General features: G+C 38.5%; 2 protein-coding genes across 7 annotated transcripts in view; both read left to right on the top strand.

Moving 5' to 3' along the window:
• Positions 1–1,199, top strand: part of PTPRR (protein tyrosine phosphatase receptor type R) — a 287,862-nt gene extending 286,663 nt beyond the window's left edge. For all 5 annotated transcript variants that reach the window (XM_089308692.1, XM_008256786.5, XM_051845666.3 and 2 more), the window contains one exon: positions 16–1,199. In XM_089308692.1, coding sequence (XP_089164818.1) covers positions 16–109 — 94 coding nt within the window. In that variant the 3' untranslated portion in view covers positions 110–1,199. The remainder of the gene's footprint in view (positions 1–15) is intronic.
• A 390-nt stretch (positions 1,200–1,589) lies between these two features.
• The window catches only part of PTPRB (protein tyrosine phosphatase receptor type B), a 141,697-nt gene continuing 131,219 nt past the window's right edge, over positions 1,590–12,067 (top strand). The window contains exons 1-2 of one of the 2 annotated variants that reach the window (XM_089308686.1): positions 1,590–1,934; positions 3,225–3,620. In XM_089308686.1, coding sequence (XP_089164812.1) covers positions 1,880–1,934; positions 3,225–3,620 — 451 coding nt within the window. In that variant the 5' untranslated portion in view covers positions 1,590–1,879. The remainder of the gene's footprint in view (positions 1,935–3,224; positions 3,621–12,067) is intronic. The other variant, XM_008256785.5, reaches the window with a different exon arrangement.

Raw genomic sequence — 12,067 nt, 5'->3', positions numbered from 1 at the left:
ATCTCTTCCTTGCAGGGGTGGAATGGTCCAAACCAGTGAGCAGTATGAATTTGTGCACCATGCTCTGTGCCTGTACGAGAGCAGACTTTCAGCAGAAACTGTCCAGTGAGTCACTGAAGACTTAACAGACCACCAGTCTCCCAGGGTGATTAATCAACTTACTGAAAGGAGTTTCCTGCAGTGGAAGGAAAGCTAAGCTCTGAAGCCAGAGCTCAGGATTATGGAAGACTTGGCAACATGTTCAAGATTGCCAGCCCTTTATGTATGCGAATGTATCTGTAAGCATCCCTCAAGTTTTTCTGAAGGTCCTATGCTGATGGAGGTATGAGCTATTTCTCACACAGCCTAAGGCAGATCTTGTTTTGTCTGTGACTATCTGCCACACAGAATGTATGTATGTAATATCCAGTGATCCATGTCATCAGGTGATGACTGGAAGAGCTGCTGAAGAAATTATTATTAATTATTATTGTGTGTTTAGATGCTTTAATGTTTGCAAAATCTGTCTTGTGAATGGACTGTCAGCTAAACTGTTAAACTGTTCCTGTTTTAAGTGCTATTACCTTTCTCAGTTACCAGAATCTTGCTGCTGAAGTTGCAAGTGATTCATAATGGATTTTTAAAAAGTAAGTTTTGTTTTTGAAAAAAGAAATCAAAAGCAGTAACTATTTTATATGGAAATATGTCTTGATATTATTACCTACTACATGTGTATTTACAGTACCTCCTGTCAACTACAGAGCACAATGATTGTCATTGGATATATATGTATTTACTATCTATTAGTGAGCATAGAGGTAGCTCCTGCTCCAGAACTCGATCCAATGTATTTCTACATCATGAGGCATTTTACTTTAAAGAGAAACACAAATTTGTAACAACTATGAAGTATCAAGAATTTTAAATACTTGTCTCTCTTTTACTAAGAAGAGGTTTTTGAATATGCTCTCTACCTGGACTCTCTCTCCCAGTCAAAGGCAGGTGCCTTTGGGAATGATGCAATCTGTCCCATTTCCAGAAGTTCTTCCTAAGGACACTGCCATGTATGTCCTTAAGTTTCTGAAAGGTTTTAATCCTCCAGATACAAAGTTCAAACAACTACACTCAGCAAACACTAGATGTTCTGCTCAAGTATGAATTTTTATTGCAACAATGTTGACTTTCTTTGATACTGCCAATAAACTACTCTTAATACTAAATATGGACTAAAGCGTATTCTTTTTTTTCTTCCTCCCTTATTTGAAAAGAAGCCATCATTGGTTTGGGGAAGCCTAAAGTAGAGAATGCGATGGGTTTAATTTTGGTCTCTGCATCGTCCCATCTCCTCAAAATGTAATATTGTCATCTCTTGGGAGACAATGATCTCCAAGTGCCATCATTATGTGGTTCTCCTTGACAGACTCCCAGCATATCATTACACAAAGAGTACATGTTTCTGTCTCTATCACTTGTCATAGACCCTCATAAATTACATGGTTGGTGTTCTTTCAGCAGAGTCGCATCACCTGGAGAGATGTTTAGGAACATCCAATTACCCATGATTGCAACTCCCTTTTCCCCTGTCGAGGTTAAGGAGTAGTCACGTGCCAAGCAGATAGGCAGGTGAAGATTTTATGAGGTTGATTCTGCTCCTGGAGGCTAGATCTGTGTTTTAAAAGAGAGAGAGCAAGAGAGAGCTTTGTTGCTAATCCCTTCTTTCTAAGGAAACAGACAAAAGGACACTGGTGTAAAACTTCCCCAAACAATTCAATTGGAGGAAGTGCTCGTCACTGACTTTTCCCCCACCATGAAGGCACATTTCCTTCCTAGCCTTTGCTTCTCTTATCTGGGAGAATTTTTTTTCCCCCCAAGCGAAGCATGAACCGTTGTTAAGTGGAAAATGGAGGCTGAATTTTACATGGCGATTCTTAGCTGCTTGATCTTCGGGAACTTGGGTGAGTGGCTCTGCCTCAGTTTCCTGAGGTATTTCTCCCAGGTCTGGCAGAGGAGTCCCTGGCCTTAGAAAAGTGTCTAGAAAAAGGCAGACATGGAACCAGCTCTCCATGACAGTTTAGCCAAAGACGATGAGATGGGGGAATCCAAGGGGCCAGCTGTGCCCAGATTGTTTAGATTTCTCTCCTGAAGAAAATAACGCTCTGCTTGTGTCCCTCCAAAGTGCCCTGGGCAGCCCCTGAAGTGGCACCATGATAGCAGAAAGAACTCTGAGGAGAAAGTTCTTGTGATTTTTGTTAACAGCCTGTAACACGCTGCATGCTTTTTTCCCAGTCAAGTTATAGTTTTGTTTTCTTTTGTCTTAAAGAAAATGTAAGAAATATGATTAAAGGGGGCAGGAATTGTGTTTTATTTGGAAGGAATGGATATTTCTGTGGAAAGTTGGGCAATTTAAGTAAAAGCTCATTGAAAATGGTTTCTGAGGCTGCATATCTCATCTTTTAATGCTGATATTTAACAGTTGGTTTGCTTACATCATGAAATGCTGATTTTTAAAGAATTTGTTAGTGTTTGAGGGAAAAGTTGTAGACACTGTCACAAAACAAATGCTTCTCTCCAGAACAATGAGAAACTTAGTTTGTGATAACCAACATTTTCATTGGTTGTTTGTTAGATAGAATGGTGTGCTTGGAATAATGAGAAGGTGCTTTAAAATAAATATATCCAATTTAAAAAAAAAGTCCATACTATGCCCTTCATATACAAATATTTATTGTGATGTGAATTTAAGGATTGGAAAGAGTTTGATTTTTTTGGTTTGTTTTTGCAATAGGGAAGAAGGTGATACGGAGAGAATCAAATGGTTAAAGGGGGAATTCAGCTTTTTGTAATTAGCATATTTAACTAATTGGGTTAAAATAGAAAAATCACACAGTATTTGACTGTCTTTGCTTTTCCAAAGGAAAGCCATATTCTTTGGATGGTTTTATTTTTCCAAGCTTCCTTTCATTTTTTCAAGGAAGGTATGCTTTCTTCATTAAATCATAAGAAAGGTTAAAAAATTAAAAAGGGAAGGGAGAGTTAAAGTGTGACATTTTGGCATTTTACATTGTCAGCTTTGGGATTTTCAGTCACATGTGTTACTCTCTGGGAATACTCAATTGGAATGACAGCCATGGCAAATCTAAGTGAACCTAGGATGTTCAGTTAGATGACTTGTGGATAGGGTGTTTTGTTTTTCAGTGGATCTTAGAATTTACTATACAGTATTTGATGAGCTTTTCATCTTTCAGAGGGGTTTCAGATTGTCCATGTGCAGAAACAACAGTGCCTTTTCATAAATCAGAAAGTGGTCGTGGGCTCATGCAATGGGACCAGCCAGAACCAGCAGTGGCAGTGGACTGAGGATGGGAAGCTCCTTCACGTCAAATCTGCGCGGTGCCTGGGCATCTCCAGTGCCTCTGGTGGCCCCTCTAGAACAGCCATCGTCACCCTCTGCTCCCAGGCACCCCACTGGACCTGCTACGATCAGGAAGGGTACCTTGAGATGGAAAACGCCTCTTTCTTTCTCAAGAAACAAGGCCCCAGGGTAGTGGTCAAGAAGGGCAAGAAATATCTCCATAGTTGGATGAAAATAGATGTCAACACAGAGGGGAAATTGGTCAATGGAAGCCTCTGCTTGAAAAAAGGTGAGCGATTCCTTCCAGAACCCATTCTGCAAAGTCCTTCTGCTAAATATCTTATTTGTACACATTCATGGATGGTCCACATGCCCTAACATATTTCCTATGGAAGACTCCTAAGCTGATGAAAGTGGATTGTGTGGTGCCCAATGATGGAACTCTCATGAAAACAAACCAAACTTTACTCTATCACCCACTCTTCCTTTCTTCTCTTGATGCTTTTGTTAATCCAACCAGTATTTCTTGATCTTCTCTTTATGACAGACACTATGATTAAGTACTCCTAGATGTGAGCACCTATGTCCAAGCATATACACAGAACAGACGTATGTAATGACAAAAGTCAATAATCAGGAAATTGTTTGACATTTCTATTCTCTGATGGTAGGGAATACATCATCACAGATACAAGGATACTTAAAGTTTGTGGACAATGAAATTAAAAGATATGTTTAGATTGGTGCCAAAATCTTGAAATCCATGCATAATTTATTTATGATACACATTCTCCATGAACTTTCATTTTAAAACATCAAAACTGCTTTTTCCCAGAAAGACCATAAATTGTACTTTTGAAAACCTCTTGTATTGATGTTTGAGGGCAGATTTCATTTGAAGTTAACATACTTTGGAAATGGTAAAAGTCAAATGAGCACCCACAGATTTTTCTAACTTGTTGACCAGCAACAGATTCTTAGTTGGCTTTAATGGATTCAAATATGAACACGTAGAAACACTAATATGTTGATGTACAAACAGCACATGTTTCAGTGCTAAACTAGGAATTTTTGTCTCTGGAATATACATGCAGTTTGATCTTTCAGTTAATCATTTTATTGCAAGTTTACTCTTTGATTGGAGATTTGCTTGAGGAAGTTGTGATAGATAAACTAACAGAATCACAAATAGACCCTACAGATCACTGGAGAGAGTATCTACAAATGAAGTGCCTCACTAAAAGGGCTGAAGTTAGTCAAGGTTAAGTCAATTCTTGCAGATAAGTTAGTAGCAGAGTTGTGATGAGAACTCTATTCCTTAACTCTTTCTCATGAACATGCCATTATACCAGTGGCTCCCATTATACCAGTTGCCCGAGCATCGCCTAGAGGAGCAACGGGAGGGTCTATTAGAAACATAAATTCCCAGGATTACTCCCCATCATCTCTTCCTCAATAATTACTTCTAAGATTCTGTTTCAGGAAATCCAGATTTGCACATACTATTTGATGTGTTTTTTAAAGCTCCCTGGATAATTTAGATCCATAATTTCATCTTCAGATTAATGTTCACTATAACCTTAGATCTTTTTCTTGTGTGTAGATGTTTGAGATTGATATCTTTCCACTGTGCTAATCTTTAGACAATTTTCTGTCAGTCTTTCAGAAATTAAACAGGTAGCCAGCGCTGTGGCTCAATAGGCCAATCCTCCGCCTGTGGCGCCAGCACACCGGGTTCTAGTCCCGCTCAGGGCACCGGATTCTGTCCCGGTTGCCCCTCTTTCAGGCCAGCTCTCTGCTGTGGCCCGGGAGTGCAGTGGAGGATGGCCCAAGTCCGTGGGCCCTGCACCCACATGGGAGACCAGGAGGAAGCACCTGGCTCCTGGCTTCGGATCAGCGCAGTGCGCCAGCCATAGCGCACTGGCCGCAGCGGCCATTGGAGGGAGAACCAACGGGTAAAAGGAAGACCTTTCTGTCTCTCTCTCTCTCTCTCACTGTCCACTCTGCCTCAAAAAAAAAAAAAAAAAAGAAATTAAACAGGCATTTTAATTACATGCCAATAAAATGCAGTGGGCTCCTCTATAATGGAAATTGAGGGTTATATTCCCTATTATCATTGATAGAGAAGATAAAAATGTAAAAGTCAATTAAATATCTAAATTTACTAGAGAATATAGTTATACTGTTATGTATAGAAAGAGAGGTTCATCTTCAAGTGCCAGTTAAACTTTATTTAACAAAAGATTATTTAATTGGAAACTTTAAAAAAGTGGATATCGATTCACTAGAGGGTTAATCACGACAGAAGTAATTCATGGGAAAACTATTTCCTTTGACCATCAAACAAAAATATGCCCAATGATGACTTCATTCAAAAGTAAAGTGCATAAAGTAGACCATTTGCAATTAAGTACTGGACATGTTATATCCAAAACACACCTGATATTGTATGTTGCAAAAAAATAATTTCTAGAAAAAAGCAGAAGAGTTAACATTTGCAAACTTTGTGGCAAAAAAATCTTGTATCTAAACAAGTACAAGTTTGATACATACTTTTATCTTAACATGATTCTAATAAACACATTTTATACTCCATCTTAAATTCATCAGTGGCTAAAGATTAAGAATGATGTATGTACACTCATAGCATGAAAGCTCACTGATTTGCAAAAAAAAAAAAAAGCTACCATAAAAATTGAAATGCAAGATATGTTTGCAACAATTCCAAAAGCCCACTTGTAAATAATTGATAACTAAATACTATAACCTAAAGCAGCACAAACATGCATGCTGTTCATCAATAAGATGTTAATTTTTTAACACAGTCTCTAGTAACAGACAGCATATCTACAAAGGTAAAACTCTGAATCATGTTTCATATTTGTTTCACAAAGGAACTATTTATAATTTCATCCAAGTACCCAAGTAATATTTATATAACACCCACTTGTGGCAGAGTTCATACTAGTTAGTGAAGTACGCTATACCAGTGATTCTATGGCAGGGCTGCATATTAGACTCACACGATAGCTTTTAAGTAATCCAAATGCCTAGGATTCATGCTGTAGACCAATTAAATCAGGCGCTGTGTTTCTAAAATCCTTCCTAGGGGACTCTAATGTGCAGCCATGTTTGAAATCACTAATTATGTCTTATTCCTTAGGGTAACAAGGAATTTAGATAAGCAAGTAAGTAATTACCATACAGTATAAATTTTAAGAGCACTTCTCTCTCCAGTGGATATCCTTGCCAATATGTCACATTAAGCATCTGTTCTTTAAAAATTTTTCAAGGATATATATGAATTGCATATTTTTTTATTTTTTTATTTGAAAGGTAGAGTTACAGAGAGAGAGGCAGAGAATGAGAAGTCTCCCATCTGGGGCCAGCGCCGTGGCTCACTTGGTTAATCCTCCACCTGCGGCATCGGCATCCCATATGGACACCGGGTTCTAGTCCCGGTTGCTCTTCTTCCAGTCCAGCTCTCAGCTGTGGCCCAAGAGGGCAGTGGAGGATGGCCCAAGTGCTTCGGCCCCTGCACCCACGTGGGAGACCAGGAGGAAGCACCTGGCTCCTGGCTTCAGATTGGTGCAGCGCCAGCTGTAGTGGCCATTTGGGGAGTAAACCAACGAAAGGAAGACCTCTCTCTCTCTCTCTCTCTATCTATCTATCTATCTCACTGTCTATAACTCTACCTGTCAAATAAATAAATAAAAAGTCTCCCATCTTCTGATTCATTCCCCAAATGGCCACAATGGCTAAGGCTGGGCCAGACTGAAGCCAGGAGCCAGGAACCTCATTTGGGTCTCCCACATGAGTGCAGGGGTCCAAGGACTTGGGCTAATTTCTGCTGCTTTCCCAGGTGCATTAGCAGAGCTGGATCAAAAATGGAGCAGCCAGGACTCAAACCAGTGCCCATATGGGATGCCGGCACTACAGATGGCAGCTTAACTGACTACGCCACAGTGCTGGGCCCTAAATTGCATACTTTTTTTAAACAATCATTTGAGTGCCCACTAATTTAGCTATCTTCATTTTCACTAATCTAAATGTTTTCTTCATGTCCATAACTCAGGGTACCTATATTACAGGTTGAATTGAGAAGACTTCAAAGTAGAATAGAAGTCAATTTAAAAATTACTGTGAAGTCTTTTGAGATGAGAATCTATACCAAGGACAAGAATGTCCTTAATTTTTTTTTCTTTCAGCTTATATTTCTTTAAAACTCCTTATAAACAACCATTTAGTGGGACCAATAGAATAGAATAGAATTTAAGGGAACAAATTAGAGTTTAATAGTGTAGAATATGTGGATTGTGTGGATCCAAACTAAAGATGGAACTGAGAATTGTAGCATTAAAGAGTATGCTACATTGCTTTATTTGACACAGTGTATTCTCTCCCTTGCAGATAGACTCTTAAAAAAAAAGGTATTTTTAGTCAAATTTTTTAAAATGATAGTCTTACAGCTATCATTCTGAATCATAATAGTGATAAGAAAAGCATTATATTCAATATAATATTCAACTTCTCTGGCTGAAAATTGAACCACTATTTGTTTCATGTGAGAAATCTTCAAAAAGTTCATGGAAAATGCTGTGGTTCAAGAAACTATGCATGTATTTCAAATTTTTATGAACCAAAATAAACATCTTTTAACTGCATCTTCCCAAGAGCTTTTTGAAGTAAACTTACATATTTTTTCATTCAGAAGTCAAACATCCAAATATCTAGAAGCATTCATTCTACAAATTCACACAGGCATTCAACAATAATAAAATGAAAACTATCTAAGATCGTTGAATTTTTATATGCTTTCCTATTTTACCTTTTTTAAAGAGCATTTTATATAAGAGTACAAAAATTCACTCTGAGGCCCAAATCTCTGATTTACAAACTCTGAAAATATAGCACTCAAAAATGAAAGGCTTCATGCATAGCTTAACCCTGTAAGTTAAAGGAAATCTATAAAGGCTTACATTTTGGGGTGTACTTGTACTTTAACACATTCAAGGAAAATTTACTAGACATTATATTGAAAAGGTCATTTCCCTATAAGCAGGTGTTTTGTTTAGTATAAGAGATACTGGGGAACAATAGAAGAATATATTGCTGTGCTATAAGCCTATTGAGAATAGGGATCATACCTTAAGAGGCCTTATACATTATTTCCCTTTTACCTACTCCGAAACTCCCTCATGGAAGCCTGAAACCACACTTAATACCCAATCCTATACATATGAGACCATGTAATTTATAAATTAGCACAGGAAGACATCAACAAAAATAACCAAAACCAAAATAGAACAATTATGACTATACTATAATAATAGTTACACTAATGTACTCATTCGCGTTCTCTCTCTCTCTCTCTCTCTCAAAACATCTTAGTATACTTCTGACTTTTAGCTGATGGGAAAGCACTTTACAGCTTTTCTTTGTCACATTCAAATTGCCAGCATCACTATTCTTGTGCTTTGGGGTCATTAATAAGTAAAATAATGGTTACTTGATCACAAGTACTGCAGTATCATGATGGTGGATCTGATAATCCCGATGGCTACTAAATGACTGATGGAGACATAGTGAATACATTAGACAAAAGGTTGACTGCCCCTGGCGGGATGGTGTGAGATATTATCATACTGCTCCAAAAGGCAAATAATTAAAAAATTGTGAATTTTCCATTTGATGTTTTCAGACTACAGTCATCAGTGAGTAACTAGAATCTGAAAAAGTAAAACTGCAGATACACAGAACCATATCTCCTTTTGTGCTAATCTAGTCACCCATGCTCAGCAAATCCTGATTAAATTAATAAACATGTCAACTTCTAGAAAGTGTTGAGTATAATTATAGAGAACAACAGAGGAGTAACAGTGCTTTCAAATCTCCTTTAAGGCATGTTACTATTGAAATCATGCACATTGCCTTTGTGTTCTACCCAATCCAAGTATAGCTTTTAAAGCCTTCAAGTCATGCTTCCAGTTGTGTCATTCAGGTAGGGATGAATCTTGGCGTCACACACAGCAAAGGTTGTTAGTACCCCAGTTATTAAAATTTTATGAATCTACCTGATAGGAACAACAACTCATCTCTTGACCTTCATATGTATATGACAAGTGAGAAAACTTAAAGAAAATACCTGGTTTGCAAGAAGATCTAAACAAATAATCCTTGATAAGGAAAAATTAAAATGTTCACATCTTTTTTTAAAGATTTATTTATTTATTTATTTGAAAGTCAGTTACAGAAGAGGAGAGACAGAAAAAGAGAGATCTCCCATCTGCTGGTTCACTTCCCAGATGATCACAGTGGTCAGAGCTGGGCCAGGTTGAAGCCAAGGTCAGGAGCTTCTTCCATCTCCCATGTAAGTGGCAGGAGCCCAAACACTTGAGCCATTTTCTGCTTTTTCTCAGGCACTTAGCAGGGAACTGGAATGGAAGTGGAGCAGCCAAGAAGTGAACATGAGTCCATACGAGATGCCAGCATACCACATTGCCAGCCTCAAAATGCTCACTTCTTGAAACTAGCTTCAACAACACCATCATATATCTATTGAAAGATACACTATGTCTATGTAGTTCTAGGATTTCAAGGTAAAGAGTGCAAAATTCCATCCGTGGTTTGAATGTTTTCCAAGGGATGCCAAGTCCTCTTAAATTTGTAAAAAACTAGATGATTGTCTAAACTTGGAACTTTTGCTTAGAAGTTTCACACGGGGGCCAGCACAGTGGATTAGCGGTAAAGCCACCACCTGCAGTGCCAGCATCCCATATGGGCGCTGGTTCAAGACCTAGCTGCTCTGCTTCTGATCCAGCTCTCTGCTATGACTTGGAGAAGCAGCAGAAGGTGGCAAAAGTCCTTGGGCCCTTGCACCCGCATGGGAGACCCAGAGGAAGCTCCTGGCTCCTTGGTTTGTTGAATCAGCGCAGCTCTGGCCGTTGCAGCCAATTGAGGAGTGAACCAGTAGATGGAGGATCTCTCTCTCTCTGCCTCTCTCTCTCTACCTCTCTCTCTGCCTCTCCTTCTTTCTGTGTAACTCTTTCAAATAAATAAATCTTTAAATAAAAAAAAAAATAGGGCCAGCGCTGTGGCACAGTAGGTTAATCCTCTGCCTGTGGCGCCGGCATCCCACATGGGCTCTGGGTTCTAGTCTCAGCTGCTCCTCTTTCAATCCAGCTTTCTGTCGAGGCCTGGAAAAGCAGTAGAGGATGTCCCAAGTCCTTGGACCCCTGCACCCACGTGGGAGACAGGGAAAAAGCACCTGGCTCCTGGCTTTGGATTGGCGCAGTTCCAGCTGTTGCAGCCATCTGGAGAGTGAACCAACGGAAGGAAGACCTTTCTCTCTTTCTCTTCCTCTCACTGTAACTCTACCTCCCAAATAAAAAGAAGTTTCATATGTATAATAAGTAACATTAATAAAAGATGCAGCAACCAACTATTTTTATTGATTCTGCACCTACTATAGATTCATGCATTCAAATCCCATATTTCTCTGAGGGTAGGCAAATTATCAAGGGTCCTTGATACAGCTGAGCTGGTGAAGCCACTAAAAGAGACTTTACTGTCAGAGAAAACCATATTGTTTGCAGCTTAGATATAAATACTGGTTAAAGGAATTGCGTAATTGTAGTCATTTGGGTGAGGGAATAAAATGCAGAAACATTATAAAAGATACACAATCACATACATTGTGGGGAGAAGAAGTTCTAGAAGTTAGATGTTTCAGTGGCTGGCAGAAGTGCTTGTGAAGAGAGTTTGGTGGAAAGGAAGGGACAAAACAGAAAATGGCTTTTTTATCTACAGATCCTACCTTGACCACACTGTCTGCCACTTTAGGGATTTTTTTCTCCTTGATTCATTATAACAACACAGACCCTTTACAGGACCATTTTTCATATACTCACTGAAAGTAATATGAGCAGTTATTATTGATATATGGTTTATATAATCTTTTAAAATGGCTGATAAAGCATCCAGAGTCCCATAACAATGTCCAGTCTGTGATGTATCAGTGAAATTGCTAGGGCAGGCAGAGGGCTACATATTCTATGGCTCCTAGGTTGTTTTGTCTCTATGGGCACCATCCTTCATTAAAAAAAAAAAAAAAAGAAGAACTAAGATAATTTAATATATTTTTTCATGGATCCTAGAATTCTCATTTTCCTGATATGTGAAAAATTCAATGAATTTTCCTCGACCCCAAAGGTTTATTTCTTCCCTTCTCAGAGAAATTAAATTTTGTGAGTTCTAAAAATTTCTCAGGTCCTTAACACTGTGGGCTCCGTCTCTAATGGACAGGTCAGTCCTTGGCGTGCCGAGTTATTCACTTGCTCTCCCCACTCCCTCCTGCTGAGCATGCTCAGTGTGCACCTGGGTGAGCCTGACATCTCTGAGCAACTAAGTCATTCTTAGTTTTCCTTTGACTCCATCATCTCAGCCTAAAAGAAAACATAGGCTACTAGTATAAAACCTGATAATATTTATAATGTAACCCATAGTACAGTAAATGAATAGTAATTGGCTATTAAAAGTGTTTTTTATGTAATCTTTCATTTTGTAATCCAAATTTTTACAATGCTACGATTTGATGTTTTGCTATGCTATGTGTTGATATCAATGTCTACTCAATCATATTACTTTATTTCTAATCTTGTCTTTTTAAAGTAATTTACTGTTTATTTCCTCCGTATTACTACATTTTCCAAAATGTTCATCTTTCTACCATTTCAA

The sequence above is a fragment of the Oryctolagus cuniculus genome, chromosome 11, assembly GCF_051225735.1.
Source record: "Oryctolagus cuniculus isolate XC-2025 breed Fujian yellow rabbit chromosome 11, ASM5122573v1, whole genome shotgun sequence".
Taxonomy (NCBI): Eukaryota; Metazoa; Chordata; class Mammalia; order Lagomorpha; family Leporidae; genus Oryctolagus; species Oryctolagus cuniculus.
This window is presented reverse-complemented; position numbering and strand designations above follow the sequence as displayed.